Source organism: Dama dama, chromosome 20 (assembly GCF_033118175.1).
Source record: "Dama dama isolate Ldn47 chromosome 20, ASM3311817v1, whole genome shotgun sequence".
Lineage (NCBI taxonomy): Eukaryota > Metazoa > Chordata > Mammalia > Artiodactyla > Cervidae > Dama > Dama dama.
Window position 1 is genome coordinate 19,968,801 of NC_083700.1, and position 20,321 is coordinate 19,989,121.

Here is a 20,321-nt window from a genome sequence, read left to right on the forward strand (position 1 = left end):
ATTCTGGGAAGATAGCTGCAGCAGCATAGCTTTTCGATCCCCTTGAATCCTCACATAAAAACCGAGCAACTAGAAAGCAAAACTAAATGCTATGAATATTCACAATAAAACTTCAGTGATAAATTATCCCCGTGAATCCCCAGATGAAGGCAAGCGGGGACAAATCAATAATCCAGTGCTGCACAGTATCAGCATCAATGTAAGAACAGAAAGAAATGGGGCAGTGTCTGATGCAATCGAGAACAGAACTCCAAAATAGCAACAGGTACAGAAGGCACAGGTGAAATGGAGTGTGTAAGGGACACCCGTAAGGACTGAGGAGAAGAATCAAAATTGAGCAAGGACGAGAGAGAGAGAGAGAGAGAGAGAGGCAAGGTCCTGATCAAAGTCCAGGAGAACAGATACGGCAAATCTCAGAAAGCAGGCTTCATGTTTTAACATTATACCAAAACACAGAGGAAGCTCTATGAAGTTATAAAAGTGTCCCTGCCTTATCCTAAAGTCAAAGAAAAATACATAAAAGTCAGCAACAAAAGAGGATTTCGGTTGAATGCTCATGAAGTTGTTATGTTAAAAAAAAAAAAAAAAAAAAAGGAATAAGGAGCAAAATAACACCCCTACCAACAATAGTGTGTCCAGAAAGACATATCCACAAAACAGATCAAAACTGTAACCTGTCATTTCAAAATGACCTGTAAGATGTTAAGAAGTGGAACATCAGGTGGAACACTACCAGCATCTTTGTAGAGTCCCAAGTGTGCAGGGTGTGTGTGTCTGTGTGTGTGTCTGTCTGTGTCTGTGTCTGTGTGTGTTGTTAGACTGTCCTTGGTGTGTAGGAGCTCTTCATACTTAAAATCCTTCATCATATGTGTTTTTGCAAATACCTCCTTCCACTCTGAGGCTTACCTTTTTATTATTACTACTGGGATCTTTCAGTTAATAAAAATTCTCAACTATAATGAAGTTCAACTTATCAATATATTTCCTTTATGGTTTGTGATTTTTATATTTTGTCAAGGAATATTACCTCTATTGTCATGAAGATCTTCCAAGTTATCTTCTCAGTGGGGAGCTGGGGTCATTCTGGGTGAGGAGATGGCAACCCACTCCAGTGTTCTTGCATGGAAAATCCCATGGACAGAGGGGCATGGCAGGCTACAGTCTATGGGGTCATAAAGAGTCAGACACAACTGAGTGACTAAACAACAACAATCATGAAGATCTTCCAGGTTGTCTTCTAGAAGTTTTACTGTTATACCTTTCATGTTTATAACTACAATCCATCTGGAACTGATTTTTCTGCATGAGATATAATAGGGTTAAGGCTCTTTTTGTTTTTTTTTTTTTTTTCCCATCAGCTATGCAATGGATCTAGCACCCTTTCATAAAAAGATCATATTTATTCTCCCAGACTGCAGGGACACCTTCATTGTAAATCAGGTGTCCACATATGTGTGGGTCTGTGTCTATGCACTCTATTCTACTGCATGAGTCTTTTTGTCTATCTCAAACCTAATATACCCAAAACTGAATTCCTGATCTTCTTCCCTAAGCCTGTTCCTCTTACTGTCTGCCCCGTCTCAGCTGTGGGCAACTCGATACTTCCAGTGACTCAGGCCAAAATCCTTGGTATCACCCTGACTTCTTTCTTTCTCTTATACTCCACTTGTAATTTATCAGACCCTACTGCCTTAACGTGCAATTACATCTGGAATAACTACCTCTACCACTCCCACCCTGGTCCAAGCCAACATCGCCCTCATCTAGACTACTGCAATAACTTCCTAACTGGTCACCATGATTAGTGGTACCTGATTGGAGGAAAGGCATGGGAGAGAATGAGGAGTCTGTTACCATCCAGGATTCTGGGTTTACATGCTGGAAACTGCTTTCCAAAGTGGGAAAGGAAAGAAATTGATTTGGGGGCAGAGGGAAGAAAATCACCCTTTCAGCTTCTTCTCTATCTAACAGAAGAAGTAATACTGTTAAGCTAGCTCATGTAAGTCAGATCATGTCCTTGCTCTACTCATAACCTTCCAACGGTGCCCCATCTCTCTCAGTGTAAAAGCCAAAGTCCTTACAAGGACCAAGAAAGTTCTTTGCAATTTAGCCTTCTAGCCTTCCTAGCTCTTTCTATATACTTCACTAACCTTGATGTAGCCACAGTAGCCTTTTTGACATTATTTGAAAAATGAAACAGCCATGAGGGGACAGAATCTGTCTGAACTACAGATTTGAACCAGCCTTTGACTACAATGTAGTTAAAGAGTAATTAAGTTTGCCAGATCATGCCACATGAACAGAAAACAGGACAAAGGACAGATGTCCCAAAATTTAATAAGAAACTAAATTATTCCAAGGACTTTCCTGGCAGTCCAGTGGTTAAGATACTGTGCTTCCACAGTACAAGGTGCAGGAATGAACTCTGGCCAGACAATTAAGAGCTTGCATGCCACGTGGCACAGCCAGAAAGTTTTAAAAAGAAACAAAGTAAATGATTGCACAAAGAGGAAAATTTCCAGAGACATACAAATTAAACTTGGATGAGAAAATGTTGAGGAAACCAAGAGAAAAGGAAGTTTAAAGGAAAGTAATCAATACTGTTAACTGCTATGAAGAGATTAAATAAGAGAAGGCTTGACAAATATCTACTGAATTTAGTAGCCATGAATGGCAATTCAAAGAGTACCTGGGGCCTGAACTTAATGAGTTGAAAAATTTGTTTGTTTCTCCCCTTGGGAACTGTGGCTGTGGTAGAAAGAGAAGGGGTAGCAATGGGATAGTGTTATAGGAATGAGGGTTTCTACTATCATTATTGATTGTTCAATATTGGGTGAAAGAGGCTTGAGCCAGGTTTAAATGGAAATGGGCCAGATGTCAGTTCAGTCGCTCAGTCGTGTCTGATTTTTTGCAACCCCATGGACTGCAGCATGGACTGCAGCACGCCCAGCCTCCCTGTCCATCACCAACTCCCAGAGTCCACTCAAACTCATGTCCATTGAGTCGGTGATGCCATCCAGCCATCTCATCCTCTGTCGTCCCCTTCTCCTCCTGACCTCAATCTTTCCCAGCATCAGGGTCTTTTCAAATGAGTCAGTTCTTCTCATCTGGTCAAAGTATTAGAGTTTCAGCTTCAGCATCAGTCCTTCCAGTGAATATTGAGGACTGATTTCCTTTAAGATGGACTGGTTGGATCAGCCAGAAGTGGAGAGTACTTAACGGTAGGTGCCAGGCCCACAGCTCAAGAGTCTGGTCAAAAAATAGGCTTGAAAAGTTTTTACTTTTATTTTAATAATTTCTGTGTTGTTAAATTTTCTTAGCATGTACAATTGATATTCTCCCTGTATTTAAAAAAAAAAAAAGTGCCAAAAAAAGAAAGATCCTTATTTTTAAAAACAATTCTTCACCCTCTAGCTGCTGCCCTCTCCCCTCCTTGGGGCAAGCTGTGTGAAGAACAGTCTGTTCCTGATTGTACGCATCTATTCACAGGACTTCCCTGGTGGCTCAGCTGGTAAAGAATCCACCTGCAATATGGTAGACCTGGGTTCGATTCCTGGGTTGGGAAGATCCCCTGGAGAAGGGAACGGCTACCCACTTCAGTATTCTGGCCTGGAGAATTCCATGGACAGAGGAGCCTGGCGGGCTACAGTCCACGAGTTGCAAAGAGTCAGACACAACTGAGCAACTTTCATGCATACATATATTCACTTTCTACTCATCCTCCATGCCCTCCAGTCTAGCCTCCGGCGTCACTTCATCTAAATAGCATTTGTTGAGGTCTCTAATATGTTCTGTGTAATTAAATCAAAGGGCATTTTCAGGTCTCTCTCTCTCAAATTCCTGACTCTTTTATTTGCTCACTGGACATCTCCACAGGTATGTCTAAAACAGAGCTCACCTTTCTTCCCTCTGCCCCCAAACATTTCTCCTTTCCCCACTTTGAAGAGTACCTTCCACCATCCCCCATCCAAGCTCAGAAACCAAGTAACACCCTGATTCCTCCTGTCTCACATGCCCCAGGTCTCATCCATTACCAAATCCCTTCACTCCTATCCATCCCCACAGAGTCTCAAGTGTATCCTAATTTCAGTACAATTTTTTTTTTAAGATTTTTTGACCATTTTTTTCAGTCTTTATTCAATTCGCTACAATATTGCTTCTGTTTTATGTTTTGTTTTTTTGGCTGGGAGGCCTCTGGGACCCCAGATCCCCGACCAACCAAGGATCGATCCCACGCCCCCAACAGTGGAAGGTGAAATCTCAACCACTGGACTGCTAGGGAAGTCCCAGTTCCAATACAATTCTGATAGTCTCCAACACAATTCTGATGGTCTCCAACATGATCTTTCCGAAATGTCCATTAAACAATGTCACTGCTCTGCTAGCAGTCCTCCTTGGCTCCTGCTGCCCAGAGTCCCAGAGTAAACCCCCAGCATGTCATTAATAGTACGGGTGGTAATGGTCCTTCAGGATCTTGAAGGGCCTGCCTACTGCTGCAGCCTCATCTCTCCCTACATCCCGGTCCTAACCGTGCCCAAACCCCACAGAAACTGGTAGTAGTTCCCTGACTGAGTGACCCGATGCTGTCCTCTGGCATGGAGGGTAACACCTAGACACACTGCACTTGCAGTGTCCTCTCCCACCTCATTCCTGGGCCAACTCCTGCCCCTCGTGACTTAACTCAGAGGTCACTTGCTCAGAGATTCAGTAACTCACACAGGGACAGTATTAATGTTAATCTGTTGCAGCTTTCCTTTTCAAGACTCTTAAGGCATTTGAGTTAGTGTCTAATCCTAAAGGGTTTTATACAACAGGAAAGAAAGTATGGCCTATAGTAAAGCTACAACGACAGAAGCGGATTTGTTTCTTTAGTAACACGTGGGTGCTTTAAAACTTGTATAGTATTTATAATGGTACCTTTTGTTACTCATGGTATACCAAGGCAAAAATAAACTTTCTTAAATCTTAATTCTGTAAAGAATGCTGCTTATCCAGTTCAACAGACTCCACTCATTACCAGAATCTTTATCTAATACTTAGATCAATCCAGGTGTCTACATAACAAATTTTATAGGAGTCTTTAACTCTGAATTCAATGCAAGTCATGTTGAGAAAGACTGACCCAGCACTCTGCCATGAGAATGACAGTAAATCCTTCTTAGGAACGCATTATAACATCCACAAAACCCTACATTTGATGATAGTACTGGAAGATATAATTTTCTCCAGGTGTTCTAACTATAAAATAGAGATAATAATGGTTATTTCACACAATTATTCAGATGATTAAGTAAAGAGAACTTTTACTGGAGATAAAAAGTTGGGAGCATCAGAGTAAGGTGCTTAAATTGACAATTGATGAGAAAAGAGAGTGAGTTGAGAGAGAGAAATAAAAAATCCCAGCCTACTTTCCAAATGTTTCCCATTCATTTGTTCATTCATCAACTATTTTCTGAGTGCCCAAGGTCAGTTACTGTGGTAGGCACTAGGGATGCAGGGGTGAGCCAAAGAGACACAGAGAAAGCTTACAGTCATTTGAAGGAGGCATAGAAATATACATTTACCTGTAAACTATAATAAGTACTTTAAAGATAAAGTTCCAGCTATTATGGGAGAATGTAATGAGGACCACATTCAGATTAAGTAAGGCGTTGTATGTAAAGCACTTAGCATAGTGTCTGACACATAGTAAACACTTTAGTCAGGAAAGCCTCACTAAGAAAGCGACAATTAGGGACTTCCCTGGTGGTCCAGGGGTTGGGACTTCGGCTTCCAATGCAGGAGGTGGGGCTTCGACCCCTGGTCAGGGAGCCAAGATCCCACATGCCTTGAAGACAAGAAACCAAAACATAGAAGCAATACTGTAACAAATTCAATAAAGACTTAAAAAATGGTCCACATCAAAAAAATCTTTAAAAGAAAGAAAGTGACAATTATGCAGCCAGCAAAGGATTAGTTGGAGTTGGCTAGGTAGTGAATGGGATGAAAAAGCACCGTCAGCTGAGGAACACATCCAAGAAGGCCCTGAGGCAGGACAGAGCCTAGGATGTTCCCAGAACAGAAAGGAGACCTAGACAGTGAGAGGGTAACAGGAAGGAAGGCTAGGAGTCTCCAAACAGAGGAAATAGGTTGCAAGTGTCAGATGGTTTTTTATCTCTCTCTTAAGCGGCGGGAGGAAACGAACTACAAGTGTCAGATTTTTTTCCCTTTTCTATACAAAATTAAAAAGAGGTTTCTCTTAAAATTCCGTGTTGTCATGACAACACCTGGTTCCACCTGAACTTAACTTTTCTCAAACGTTGAGCTAACCAATGTATTTTTCTTACGGAAATGTTTTTCATTAAGCTATGTTAATGGACTACGCATTTACCCTGGACTCTGTCTTCAAGTTGGTTCTGCCTAAGACTCAGAACCGACTTGACAAACCAGTATGTTTTACTCATACAATTGTTTTCCTATGGTAAGGAAACCATATATTTGCTTGAAAACCTGCCTTTCTTCAAGCTTCATGTCAATTGTTTTATGGCCCGAGATGATTCACCTTGTGTCGATGTTATTTCAAAACGCATGCTGTGGGTGAAGGGCCTGGTGCCACTCTGAGTCTCAAGACATTTCCTTTCTCTAATTAGCAGACTGCTAGTAGCCAAAGCCTTTGACTGTGTGGATCACAATAAACTGGAAAATTCTGAAAGAGATGGGAATACCAGACCATCTGACCTGCCTCCTGAGAAATCTGTATGCAGGTCAGGAAGCAACAGTTAGAACTGGACAGGGAACAACAAACTGGTTCCAAACAGGAAAATGAGTACGTCAAGGCTATATATTGTCACCCTGCTTATTTAACTTTTATGCAGAGTACATCATGAGAAACGCTGGGCTGGAAGAAGCACAAGCTGGAATCAAGACTGCCAGGAGAAATATCAATAACCTCAGATATGCAGATGACACCACACTTATGAAGAATTAAAGAGCCTCTTGATGAAAGTGAAAGAGGAGAGTGAAAAAGTTGGCTTAAAGCTCAACATTCAGAAAACTAAGATCATGGCATCCCGTCCCATCACTTCATGGCAAATAGATGGGGAAACAGTGGAAACAGTGGCTGACTTTATTTTTCTGGGCTCCAAAATCACTGCAGATGGTGATTGCAGCCATGAAATTAAAAGACACTTACTCCTTGGAAGGAAAGTTATGACCAACCTAGACAGCATATTAAAAAGCAGAGACATTACTTTGCCAACAAAGGTCTGTCTAGTCAAGGCTATGGTTTTGGCAGTGGTCATGTATGGATGTGAGAGTTGGACTGTAAAGAAAACTGAGTACCAAAAAATTGATGTTTTTGAACTGTGGTGTTGGAGAAGACTCTTGAAAGTTCCTTGGACTGCAAGGAGCTCCAACCAGTCCATCCTTAAGGAGATCAGTCCTGGGTGTTCATTCGAAGGACTGATGTTGAAGCTGAAACTCCAATCCTTTGGCCACCTGATGCGAAGAGCTGCCTCATTTGAAAAGATCCTGATGCTGGGAAAGATTGAGGGCAGGAGGAGAAGGGGACGACAGAGGATGAGATGGTTGGATGGCATCAATGACTCAAGGAACATGAGTTTGGGTAAGCTCCGGGAGTTGGTGGTGGACAGAGAGGGCTGGCGTGCTGCAGTTCATGGGATCGCAAAGAGTTGGACCCGACTGAGTGACTGAACTGAGTCATATAATATTCAACTAAAGACTAGCAGGGGGGCACTCTTTCTGCCCCCTTCTGATGTCTATGTCAGAAGCTTTCTCTCTTTTATACTTCAATAAAACATTATTACACAATATCTATGAGTGATCAAGCCTCGTCACTGGCCCTGGATTGAATTTTTCTCCTCCAGAGTCCAAGAATTCCAGCATCTTTCATGGCTCAGCAATAACCTTTCAATAGCTAGAAAACAATAGTTAGGAAATAATACTTTCTGGGCTTCCCAGGTGCTCAGAGGTAAAGAATTTGTGGAGACTTGGGTTCAATCCCTGGGTCAGGAAGATACACTGGAGAAGGAAATAGCAACCCACTCCAGTATTCTTGCTTGGGAAATCCCATGGACAGAGGAGCCTGATGGGCTACAGTCCATGGGGTCGCAAAAGAGTCGGACGCGACTTAGCAACTGAACAAACAGTACCACCTTCTACCCAGCCACCCAAGGCAGAAATCTCCCTTTCCCCCATATGATTAAAATCACTTTAAGAATCACACAACAGGAACTTCCCTGGTGGTTCTGGGTTAAGACTCTACACTCCAAAAGCTGGGGGCCCAGGGTTCAATCCCTGGTCAGGGAACTAGATCCCACATGCTGCAACTAAGAATCCACATTGTAAAAGACCCCTTGTGCTGCAACTAAGACCAGAAGAAACCAAAATAAATAAACAAATATTAAAACACACACACACAATTCTAGATACTGTATCCAAATAGTAACAATGCAAATGGATTGCATCTACCTGAAAATTAGCCTGCAGTCTGTTTTTAACCTCCCCTCTCATAGGCACCCTTCTCCTGCTATGTACCCTCACCCATCTAGCATCTCACTTTGGTGGACTGTCCTGGGAATAACAATTCAAGAATACATTCTTTCTGAGGAAGAGTCCTATAATAGCAAATCAGAGAGAAATTCAGCAAGAAATATTAAATAAGGCAGCATTTTTATTGTCATTCGGGATACATATGGGCTTCCCTTGTGGCTCAGTTGGTAAAGAATCCGCCTGCAATGTGGGAGACCTGGGTTCAATCCCTCGGTCGGGAAAATCCCCTGGAGGAGAGCATGGCAACCCACTCCAGTATTCTTGCCTGAATAATGCCCATGGACAGGAGGAGCCTGGAGGGCTACAGTTTATGGGGTGGCAAAGAGTCGGACATGACTGAGCGACTAAGCACAGCACACTTAGGCTACATATAAACGCAAGGTTCAGAATTCAGTTTAAAATTCAAATGTGAAATGGCTATCTATCAGAAGGATACATATTAACAGCATTACTTGAATTGAAAAATTACAGACTTTTTCTAATAGAAAGATTGATTTCCCTGACCAATTTTCCAATGAGGATTGACTTTACCAATTAGTTCACATGGCAAACATTTTCCAAAACTTAAGTGAGCTTAATCTGCAGCCCTAAGATTTTGACAAAAATATAAAGTACATATTCATTATATAATACACAAAAAATATAAACCTTATAACTATTTATGAGAAAAATTTTAATATCAATTTTAAGATGTATGAGAATAAACAATTTTTCAAAATTATTTTATTTTATTTTTTATTTTTTTCAAAATTATTTTAAGGCTATTCTAGCAAAAAACAAAAATGTGAAGACATCTGGCTTACAAGATTTACTGAAGAGTATATGCTAAGTGCATGGGATATAGTGGTATGGAATAAGGAGAAGTCCAAGGTGATTCCTAGATTTATAACCAGGAAATATAAATTTGAGATTAACCCAAAATTCATGTATGTTCACATAGAGAATTGACAACAATGCAAATAACTGCTGATGAGGGAAATTAACTTTGTCTTGTGTATTTGCAATTGTCCTGTGTATTTGCAATAATTTGCAATTATTGCCTTGTGAATTTATAGTAACAAATTCATTTTAGTGTATCTGATTTTACATTTACATATTTCCTCTTTGAATTCTACTTTAAAATAGTTATACATCTTATTGGTTCCCTCATTATATAATAAGTATAATAATAAAAAAAAATTCATGTATGTTCATGGTTCATTAAGGTACCTCTTAAATATTTTCCACTATACTTTTTTTTTTCTGGCCACACCATGGGGCTTGTGGGATCTTAGTTCTCCAACCAGGGATCAAACTCTAGGCCCCCAGCACTGAGAACACTAAGTTCTAACCACTGAACCACCAGGAATTCCCTACTTTATTAAATTTTGGAGGAGATGGTATATATGGTATAGAGGTGGAAAACTTTTCTGCCGGGCCTGCCGGCAAAATGAACAGGTCGAGGACGCAATCACCAGAGCACCTGAGAAATAAAAGACTAGGAAAGATGGGGTTGAGAGGGACGGAGTCAGCTTGTGACTGATTCCGATGACTTTATTGAGGGGTAACATACATATATATACTAACAGGATTCACCAAATTTTAGATCAAAGACTTGCATACGTGCAGAACTGCAGACACTAGTTTTAGCTCAGGAGTTTTATCTTAACTCCAGCAGAGCATGGCACCAGGGTCTTACAATCAGGTAAAGACTACCTAGAAATAAGCCATTCACAGGAGCCCGATAATCTTATCAGAGTCAGGAAAATGGGCAAATGGTGGCTGCAGCGATTTCCTTGAGGGAGGTGAGAAAGGCCAATTTGCACTTTAACAAATCAGGGGTGGCGGGACAGAGAGGGACCTCTTGATCTCTCTCAGGGCCGAGAAGGGGCCTGAGCAGTCAGGCCGGCTCCCCACACTTTTCCCTTCTTCCTTTCTGGATAACCTAATAATTAAATTGACATAAAGCAGATTAACAAGAGAGAAACAAATTTCATGCATAAGGGAGCCCCAAAGATATAAAACACAAAGATATGCAAACAATTGAGGCTTATACACCAACCTCAGCTAAGGAGAGGAGGGAAGGGTCTGGGGTTTCAAAAGGGAGGAAGACAATTCACAAAAAGATGAGAAGAGCAAGTGCTTGGTAAGCAACTGTTTGCCACAACATGTAGCTAAGTCTCTCTGATAAAAAGTTATCTTTGGTATTAGCTCTTTTTCTGCCATCAATCTAAATTCTTTTAGGCAGTTAAAGGGAAGGTAAACAGCTCTTTCAGAGTCTGTTGGGCCTTATCAACTCAAAAGAATTCACATGCCAAAGTGGTGTATTTTGGAGTCACATATTCTGCTCCTCCTCAGTGGTGATACTGGAAATTTTGGAGATCTGTGAAGGTCTTAAAATTTAACTTTCAAGAATATCTAAGGTCCACTATAGCTTACCCATTCACAAAAATTCTGACTTCTGTTTTATAAAGAGGTCTAAGTTGCAGTTTTTAAAAATGTAATATAAAAGTTAACCAGAGAGGGAGACAAAAGTTTACCAGGAAATAAGGCACCCAGTCTTAAGTTAAAAATTAAAGGACTGGCTTGTGGTCCAAGGTGCAGTTTGTTAACTGGATTTACCCTTTTACCTTAAATAACTCTGACCCCGCTTCACTCCCTACAAAAATCACCACCAACCACCACACAAAATATCTGAGACAACAATTTTCAAGATACTGGACATCTGCCATAAAGAACAGAGATCCCTGAGAGACTGGAAGCAATAAAGAGAGCTGTGCAATTAACTTCAGAGGGTTCCCAGGCTACTGCACAGGGGAGGGGAACTCAGGGGAACCTGTTGGAGTCTCTGAGTTGAGGAAGTGCAGCTGAGAGTATGGGGAACCCAAGGTGGCTAGTGTCTGTGGGACAGAATGCTAGAGAGGAGAGACCTGTACAGAGAAGGAACTCTGGAGATCTGCAGAGGATATTCCAGGTATTGACTGGTGCCTTTGTGTGAGGAAACTATCCCACAAATGCTGGGGAGAGAACTATTGAGAGAACGAGAGTAAACAGCATTCAGCACTCACAGAGAACTGGGAAGACAGCCTGTTCCCAACAGCTTATACTGGGAAACCTCATGATTCATAGGGCATTGGGTAGAGTATTCAACAGTCTTTCTTCAGTAATGGGAAATAATTAGCCCTTGACTAATGGTTCTCAGTGAGGGGAAATTGTGCTCCACTCCCCCAGGGAACAATGTCTATATCTAAAGATGTTTTTGATTTGTAAGGACTAGGGGCAAGGTGCTACTAGGATTTTAGTGGGGAGCCAAGGATGCTACTAAATACCTTGCTGTGACCAGGACAGCCCCCTGACAACCAAGTATTACTTGGTCCAAAATGTCAGTAGTGCTGAGGCCGAGAAACCTTGCTGTAGATATAGCACTGCTCTTGTCCTTCCTAACAGACCTTACAAGCAAGACTCAAAAGGATCATAGTGTTTCCAAGTAAATTACCTGCATCCCAGATCAAAGCTCAAGCTTTATAGGACTACAAAACTGTGGTACTTGACAGGATAAAATTCTGTAAAATTCTGTAAAATGTCTGGTATTCATTTCTTCCTCATTTAACAAAGGTTACCAGGCACGAAGAGGTGCAGGAAAAAACAACCAATCGAAACCAGTCAGAACTGACACAGACATAAGAAGCGGCATAAAATGACATTAAAAGTTATTACACCTAAATTCTATAAATTCAATAGGTTAAGCAGAGATATGGCAGCTATAAAAAAAGACCCAAATCAAATTTTTAGAGATAAAAGTTACTATGTCTTAGATGAAAAATACACTGGATGGGATTTAATAGCAGATTACATATTTCAGAAGAAAAGATTCATTAACTAGAAAGTATAGCAATATAAACTATCCAAAATGAAACAGAGATAAGAGAATTTTTAATGACACTCAAAAAGAAAAATACATCAGTGAGCTGTGAGACAATGTTAAATGACCTAATATGTAAGTACTTGGAGTCCTTAAAAGAAAGGGGAGAGAGGAGAGAACTGAAAATATAGCTGAAGAAATAACAGCCAACAATTTTCCAGATTTGATGAAAACTATTAATCCACAGATCTAAGAATCCCAATGAGTCCCCAAACACCAGAAATATTAAAAATACATCAAGGCACATCATAACCAAATTGTTTTTTTAAAAAAGACAAGAAGAAAATCTTAGAAGCATCCAGAGAAAAAAGACATCTCATATATAGGCAAAAATAAGGATGACATCAGATCTCTCATTGGGAATAATGCAAGCAATGCTCAATATTATGTGGCAGTCTGGATGGGAGGGGAGTTTGGGGAAGAATGTATACATGTATATGTATGACTGAGTCCCTTCAATGTTCACCTGAAACTATCAAAACATTGTTAATAAGCTATGTAAGTGCAGCTTGCTCATCATGTCCAACTCTTTGTGACTCCTCTGTCCATGGGATTCTCCAAGCAAGAATACTGGAGTCGGTTGCCATTTCCTTCTCCAGGGGATCTTCCCAACCCAGGGATCAAAACCACATCTCCTGAGTCTCCTGCAATGGCAGGCAGATTCTTTATCCAATACAAAATAAAAAGTTTTTTTAAAAAAAGAAATAATGCAAGTGAGAATATAGTAGAGCAGTACCTTAAAAATACCAGGGGGTGGGGGTACCGTCAATGCAGAATTCTATGCTCAGCAAAAATTTTTCAAAAGTAACAGCAAAATAAAGACATATTCAAACACATGAAAGCTGAAAGAATTCATTACAAAAGTACCCACTAGAAGACCCCCACACTACACACATAGATACATAGTATAAGAATATAAAGGAAGTCCTCAAGCAGAAGAAAATGATACCAGATGGAAATCTGGATCTTCACAAATGAATTGAAGAACCCTGGAAATGACAATTACATGGTAAATGAATAAGATTTTTTTCTTACTATTTAAAATTCTTTGAAAGACAAATGGCTGCCTAAACAAAATAGTAGCAATGTAATGTGAGGGTTTTTAATATTTTAAAAGGTAAAATGCATGATAAAAAGAGCATAAATGTCATGAGAGAAGAAACAACACTATTGCAAGGCTCTTACAGTAGGAATGGTCCTGCATCTATCAGAGAAATTGAATGTATAGTTAAAAACCCTCCCACAAAGTAAACTCCATGCCCAGGAGGCTTCACTAGTGAATTATACCCAATATTTTTTTTAAAATGCCAATTCTACTCAAGTTCTTCCAGAAAATTGAAAAGGGTAATACTTTCCAACTCATTCTATAAAGCCAGCATTATTCTAATATCACAACTAGAAAAAGAAACTACAAGAAAACAAGGTTAGTTTTACATTCAAAAATCAATCAGGGTAGACTTCCCTGGTGGTCCAGTGGTTAAGAATCTCCCTGCCAATGCAGAGACAGAGGAATGCAGAGACACAGGTTCCATCCCTGGATCCCTAGTCTGGGAAGATCTCACATGCCGTGGGGCAGCTAAGCCCCCTTGCCACAACTCCTGAAGCCTGTGCACTCTAAGGCCTCCATGCTGCAACTACTGAGCCTGCGTGCCCCAACTACTGAAGCCCAAGTGCCTAGAGCCTGTGTTCTCCAACAAGAGAAGCCACTAGATGAGAAACTCGCACATACCACAACAAAGACCCAACACAGACAAAAATTAGTTAAAATTTAAAAATCAATCAAGGTAATTCACAATAATAAATTTAAAAAGAAAAAAACACATGATCATCTTAATAGGCGCAGGAAAAGCATTTGATTAAATCCAGCATCCATTCCTAATAAAAACTCAGCACACGAGGAACTTTAGGTAGGATTTCTCCTTATGTTAATAAGCATCTACAACAAACACATAGCTAACATCATCCTTAATGGTGAAAGACTGATCACCCTAAGATCAGCAACAAGACAAGCATATCTGCTTTCATCACTACTATTCAACATTGTAGTGGAAGTCCTAGACAATGCAATAAAGCAAAAAAAAAAAACAACAACAACAACAAAACAGAGCTGTCCAGATAGTAAAAGATGAAGTAAAACTCAGATAACATGATCATCTTTGTAAAAAATCTAAGGACTCTATTAAAAACTTACTAGAACTAGTAAGTGAATTTAAAGTTTACAGATATAAGATCAATAAATTAAAAAGTAATTTTATTGCTATATACAAGCAATGAACAATCAGGGATTGAACTTTTAAATGTTCTTAGTAGCATCAATATATATAAACTTCCTAAAGATAAATATGACAAAAGATGTATAAAACCTGTACTACAAATTGCAGCTGAGGGAAATTACAGAAGATAAAAATAACTTGTTCATAAGAAAACTTGTTTAAAGATATAATTTGTTCATGAGAAGACTCAATTTGCTAAGATAGCAATTCAAAACCCCAGCAGGTTTTTTTGTAGATATTGACAAAATTATTCTAAAATTTATATGGAAATGTAAAATATCTAGAATAGCCACAACAACATTGATAAAGAACAAAGTTGAAAATAATTTCAAGACTAGTCACAACTCTTCAGGAATCAAAATGGTATGATGTTAGTATTAAGAAAGGTAACTAGATCAAAGGTACAGAATAGAGAATCCAGACCAATACACAAAAGTGGATAACCACAGAATTCCCTGGCAGTCCACTGGTTAGGATTCCATGCTTTTACTGTAGAGGGCAAGGGTACAATCCCTGGTCAGGGAACTAAGATTGCACAAGTTTTCTGGTGTGGCAAAAAAAAAAAAAAAAGAAAGAGATAATCAATTTTTTGATCCAGGAGCAAGGACAACTGAATTGAGAAAAGAATGCATTTATTCATATAAAGACCTGTGCTCAGAGCAGTTTCATTTGTAATAGAGAAACACTGGAAACTACCTAAATGGTCATTGACAAATGAATGGGAAAATTGTGGTACATCCAAACAATGAAATACTAATCAATAAAAGGGAATGAATTATTGATACAAGCAACAACATGGATGAATCTCAAGAAAAAAAAAAGTATATACTATATGATTCTATTTAAAACTTGAGAAAATGCAAACTAAAGTGACAGCAGATCGGTGTTCACTTAGAGGGTAGGAGGAAGAGTTTACAAAGGACATGAGGAGGAAACTTGTGGGTGCAAGATAGGCTCATTATCTTGATTGCAGTGATGGTTCTGTAGGTGTATGTGTTCGTACATGTTAAGTCTCTTCAGTCATGTCAGACTCTTGTGTGACCCTACGGACCACAGCCTGCCAGGCGCCTCTGTCCATGCGATTCCCTAGGCAAGAATACTGAAGTGGGTTGCCGTGCTCTCCTCCAAGAGATCTTCCCAACCAGGGACTGAACCCATGTCTCTTATGTCTCCTGCATCACCAGGTAGGTTCTTTCCCAGGGCCACCTGGGAAGCCCTCATAGGTATATATGTATATCAAAATTTACAACTTGTACACTTTAAATACACGGGGTCTATTTTATGTCCCCATTTAACCTCAATAAAGCTGCTTACAATATTAAAGGAGAATGGTGAAAATACTATTAAGTTTCATACAGTTGGCTTATTTCATTACAGTTCTATCAAAAACAAGGAAGAAAATATATTCTTTATGTAAGCCACACAAACACCAAAGAAAAACTTTTCCATATCCACGGGCTACCAATTCTATTGCTAGATTGTCACCTTCCCCATCTCCCTGCAAACTCGGCCAGACATTTCATATTTGTTGTCAACATGAATACCTTGGAAAAATACCTGGTGAAGGCTCTAAGTCAGAGTGTGGGTGGCAGGGCCAAATACACTGCTCAGTCAGTCAGTTCAGTCGCTCAGTCGTGTCCGATTCCTTGCAACCCCATGAATCGCAGCACGCCAGGCCTCCCTGTCCATCACCAACTCCTGGAGTCTACTCAAACTCATGTCCATCGAGTCGGTGATGCCATCCAGCCATCTCATCCTCTGTCGTCCCCTTCTCCTCCTGTCTCCAATCCCTCCCAGCATCAGGGTCTCTTCCAATGAGTCAACTCTTCGCATGAGGTGGCCAAAGTACTGGAGTCTCAGCTTCAGCATCAGTCCTTCCAATGAACACCCGGGATTGATCTTCTCTACTATCTGACATATGCAGAAGTTATACTGAGTGTAACTGACCTAGGAGAGCTGTTGGTGCCTTTACAATCTTAGCAGAGCTGGAGTCTATTTAGGTGTTTTGATGGATTCTACCTACACTGTCATTTATATATATATATATATATATATATATATATACACTTTTAAGTTATCTGTATAAACTACCTTCTTATTTATTAAGAGAAGTCATCTTGATTTATGGGTTTGATTTATAATGTGCCTCTATCTGCATGTACCATGTGGAAAGACAATAGGATACTTTGGGCTCTTGCTGCCAAACAAGTATTGAAGCAATTTGTGTGAGTTATTAAAAGAAGTACTACAATTAACCGGACAATTTGGCACCATCCATGCCCTCAGGAAACTGGAGTACTGTATTGAAAAGGAGACAACTTAGGCAATCTGCTTAAATTACAGAACATCAACATTATGCTGAATCATCTTCAGTTTGAGTCATTCTTACACGCTTTATTTCTCAAATTCCCTCTGTCTCAGAATGGTATACCTTTACCCCCAGTTAATATTGTGGGTTTAAAATACTCGGCATTCTTTCCTACTGAGAAACTGATGGAGAAGTTCACATAATCAAGGAAAACTGTTGTTGTTAAGTCACTCAGTCGTGTCCAACTCTTTTGTGACCCCATGGACTGTAGCCCACTCGGCTCCTCTGACCATGGGATTTCCCAGACAGGAATACTGGAGTGGGTTGCCATTTCCTTCAGAGGATCTTCACAACCCAGGGATTGAACCCTAGTCTCCTGCATTGGCAGGTGGATTCTTTATCACTAAGTAACCTGAGAAGCCCCAATCAAGCAAAACATCTGATTTTTATATAAAGATATTTTAAATAAAAATACTAATTGCTCACAAAAAAAAAAGTAGACTGAGGATCTCTGAACTTAGACCCAAACCCAAAGTCAAGTTTGTTTATCTCTGATAAATCTCTCCTGATGATTCCTCCAGTCCCACTTTACTGTGTGAGTGGTTACAGAGCTGGGTTGGCAGAAAAACTTTGTATACGGATGTTCTAGGGGTAAGCAATTCTAGTACCCCTTAAGACTTAAAACTAAGACTGTTGTATATTGGTAAATATTTAATAAGGTAAGAAAGGAAAGCCCTCAGTTGCGATATCTGAATGAATACTCCCAATCAGTCAGTTTTAAGCTGTGATGTGACCAAATGCAATGTTTGAAAGGGGTGCCTGTATTCCCACCATACAAATGCGATAGAGATAAATAACCTCAAGAACACATACAACAGCAAAATGTAGTAAAATTAATTCAGCAGTTTTGTTTTTTACATTATAAAAGAACTAATAATTTATTGCAGAGCATAAACCAAGCTATTGTTGGTATTTCACTATATTCCTAAAGAAATATTTAAAAAGAAGTTTCATACACCAGAATTAGAACAGCACTTATAATTGTTTGTGGCTATGAAAAGGCAGTCAACTTCCACTTAAAACTGTAGCCAGTGATGAAACATACTTCAAGAACATAAACAGTTTTTAGTATCTAATACTGTCACCAGCAAAGCCCATGAACAATTCCCAGGAAATAAAATCTGGGTAGTAAAATAAAATCTAACATTTTTCTTTTCCTTTGTGCTTAGTCTAGTTTCAGTTGCTCACAGGGTGCCAGTGTGCAGAGATTTTACACCAGGCCCTTCAGACCAGAGTTCCTAGTGCAAAAAGGCTGTGCCCCCACACCTCAGCTCCAAGAACCGTATTCAGAAGCACTGCAAGTAATATTGCAATTCAAGATCGCTATCAGGCCCAGGGCAGATATGCTGCCCCTCCCCCACATCGCCTTCTGAAAGTTTGAGCAGCAAAAGTGGGGGGAGGTGCTTGCCAAGAGCCCGCCCCCTCTCTGCAGGCAAGAACCCTATGAAACAGCCAGGCCAAACGCCTACGAGGAAGACCCAAGTACTCTAGAGCTGGAGCTCACACCTCTTCATTTTTTGATTTCCTTTGATTCTGAACCAGACTTGATCTCCTACTGGCTCCAAGATACCAGGCAGAAGGACCTTTATTGGGGACTGACTCAGGGGTGTTGTAACAATACCTTCATTTTTTAAATACAACTTATTAACTGTGAGTTTATATAATTTACATTTTAAATAATGGAAGTGTTTAAGAATTGGCTAGCCAAATTCTTACCATTTTAACGAGTCTATACAAGCCCCGTTTCAACGCATTACTAGCCTGGGGTCATTTTCTCTGTGAGCAGAATACAAGGTAACGTCAAATAACTTCTAACTTAAGTGACGCCTACTGAAGGAGAAGGTCCTGGTGACAAGTAAAACTTGATATATTCTTTTGAATGCAACAATGAAGAAATAAGAGGCCAGGTACAGTTAAAAAGTATGCAAAGTGTTACAGGGCTTCCCCCTTGGCTTAGCGGGTAAAGAATCCACCTGTAATACAGAGGACACAGGAGACCCAGCTGGATCCCTTGGTCAAGAAGATCCCCTGGAGGAGGAAATGGCAACCCATCTCCGGTATTCTTGCCTGGAAAATTTCATGGGCAGAGGAGCCTGGCAGGCTACAGTCTTCGGGGGTCACAAAGAGTCAGATAAGACTGAGTCACTAAATACAAACCCACCCACGGTGTTAGGTGGTGCACTGGACTTTGAGCTCAGTTATGTCTCCAGAGCTAAGAGATGACTGCATCCCTCAGGTGTTGCTACAATTTCTATTTTTTAAAAAGTCAGACTTAAGGAATTTTTTACTGCTCCCTTAAAGATGTGTGCGGGGGGCGGGGGGGAGTGATGTCCAAGAAGAATATTCTATTCCTACAGTCTTCTGTGTGCGCTCCTACCCGCCTGAGGGCTTAAGTCAGCAGTGCAGTGCTAAGTCTCTTCAGTCGTGTCCAACTCTTTTGAGCCCTCATGGACTGTAGCCCACCAGGCTCCTCTGTCCATGGGATTCTTTCTCCAGGCAAGAATATTGGATTGGGTTGCCTTGCCCTCCTTCAGGAGATCTTCCCAATCCAGGGATGGAACCTGCGTCTCCTACGCTTCCTGCTTTGGCAGGCGGGTTCTTTACCACTAGCGCCACCAGCGGCGGGAGGGAGAACTATTAGGAAAGAGCACAGAATTTGGCCCTCTAGCAAGAGAGGAGGAAAAGACCAGCGAATCCTCACCAGCAGCGCTTAGCTGCCGGGGCTGAGGGGCTGAGCCATAGTCGCGGACCCGCACTTCTGGCCTCCTCGCCCTCCCCAGGCCGCGCGGCCGCTTTTGCCTCTCGCCCCTCGCTCCAGCGGCCTTCACAAGTCTTGACAGTTTCCCCAGAAGTGGCTCCGGCGCGGGAGGACAGCTAAAGGCTTTACCGGACGCCGAGCCAGCCTTCACGCCCCTCACTCCCACTGGCCCTCCGAGACCCATGTCCCCGCCCACCGGCGCGCCAGGCCCCGCCCTCACGTCACCTCAGTTAAAGAGGAAGAGCTGGCGGGTGGGTAGCTGCGTGTGTGTCAGTCTTTACCTCAGCTGGCGCGAGCCAGCTCCCTCACTTCTGGGAGCCATGCTGAGGAGCTGCACCGCGGGACTTCGCTCGCTCTGGGCCCTGCGCGGCGGGCGGGAAGGCGTGCCCCGGCCATCCACGGACCTACCACCCGCGCCGGTGAGTCCGGGTAGCCGGGCAGCGAAAATGAGCAGAAGGGTAGGACTTTTTC

General features: G+C 41.1%; 1 protein-coding gene across 2 annotated transcripts in view; it reads left to right on the forward strand.

The window, feature by feature from the left end:
• The first annotated feature begins 20,093 nt into the window (after window positions 1-20,093).
• The window catches only part of THEM4 (thioesterase superfamily member 4), a 38,814-nt gene continuing 38,586 nt past the window's right edge, over window positions 20,094-20,321 (forward strand). For both annotated transcript variants that reach the window (XM_061120802.1, XM_061120803.1), the window contains exon 1: window positions 20,094-20,269. In XM_061120802.1, coding sequence (XP_060976785.1) covers window positions 20,171-20,269 — 99 coding nt within the window. In that variant the 5' untranslated portion in view covers window positions 20,094-20,170. The remainder of the gene's footprint in view (window positions 20,270-20,321) is intronic.